At 36.4% G+C, this 835-nt stretch overlaps 1 protein-coding gene across 8 annotated transcripts in view; it reads left to right on the top strand.

Annotated features, from left to right (window-relative positions):
* The window catches only part of LOC106679185 (NAD kinase), a 255,860-nt gene that overhangs the window by 99,197 nt on the left and 155,828 nt on the right, over positions 1-835 (top strand). Inside the window, exon 1 of one of the 8 annotated variants that reach the window (XM_067051873.1) lies at positions 582-646. The exons of 6 other annotated variants lie outside the window; for them this stretch is intronic. In XM_067051873.1, coding sequence (XP_066907974.1) covers positions 615-646 — 32 coding nt within the window. In that variant the 5' untranslated portion in view covers positions 582-614. Of the gene's footprint in view, positions 1-581; positions 655-835 lie in introns of those variants that run through there. One more of the 8 variants, XM_067051874.1, reaches the window with a different exon arrangement.

The raw sequence follows: 835 nt of genomic DNA, 5'->3' as shown, positions 1-835 counted from the left end.
ATTATTCTTTGGTATGGGTTTGTATTTGGGTGAATAGTGCCATTACACGATCAGTGGGGTGACAGTAAAAACCATAAAGTATAATATATAGGGTTGATGTTTTTTTTTCTGACTATTTTAAGAAAAAAAGTTTTTGAAACGAACCCGGATTTCTGTTCTAAGCTTTTATTAATAAAATAAAGAATAACTCCAGGATACATTTGTATGTTCGTATTTATATTAAGATTTATTTATATCAAAAATCTTGATTTTAAACAATTTGTATGTGTTTCCGTTGAGAATTTATTAAAAGGTAAATTTATCACTCGATGATAAATGATGAATAACACTGTCTGCGTCCGTAAGGGGTTATCCGCTGCGAAGAGTTCGAAATCCCTCAACTTCTGGCCGGGAGACATTAAATTATCCGTCGGAAAGAGGTGTCCGTTAGTTGAGGTTTCAATGTATTTCTAATCCTTATATCCGGAAAACAAGATGGTCACTATTAATAGCCATTAGGTTGCATAACCACGTCCTAACAGGATAACACCCAGAAGATAGCGCAAGAGAAACGATAAGGCCTCAGTAGAGAGGAAGATATGAAGAAAGGATGGTCGCTTCTTCGGCTTACCGCGATGAGCAGAGCCAGGAGGGGCACGATCGTCAGGTAACTCGGTAAATGTGTACATAATTATGTGTATGTATTAAGTATGTAATATCTTAGGTGGGCTCTTTGATATTACCCTAACGTTGTAATGAAAATCTCATCAAAATTGTAAAAATAGCGTTCTATTTGCACCAATTATTGACATAGTCTGACAAATAGGATGGTCAGAAGGAGATAGTCGGGGAGGGG

This window comes from Halyomorpha halys, unplaced genomic scaffold, assembly GCF_000696795.3.
Source record: "Halyomorpha halys isolate HHAL.00 unplaced genomic scaffold, Hhal_1.1 Scaffold183.1, whole genome shotgun sequence".
NCBI classification, from domain to species: Eukaryota; Metazoa; Arthropoda; class Insecta; order Hemiptera; family Pentatomidae; genus Halyomorpha; species Halyomorpha halys.
Note: the sequence above shows the minus strand (reverse complement) of the source record. Positions and strands in the feature narration are given on the sequence as shown.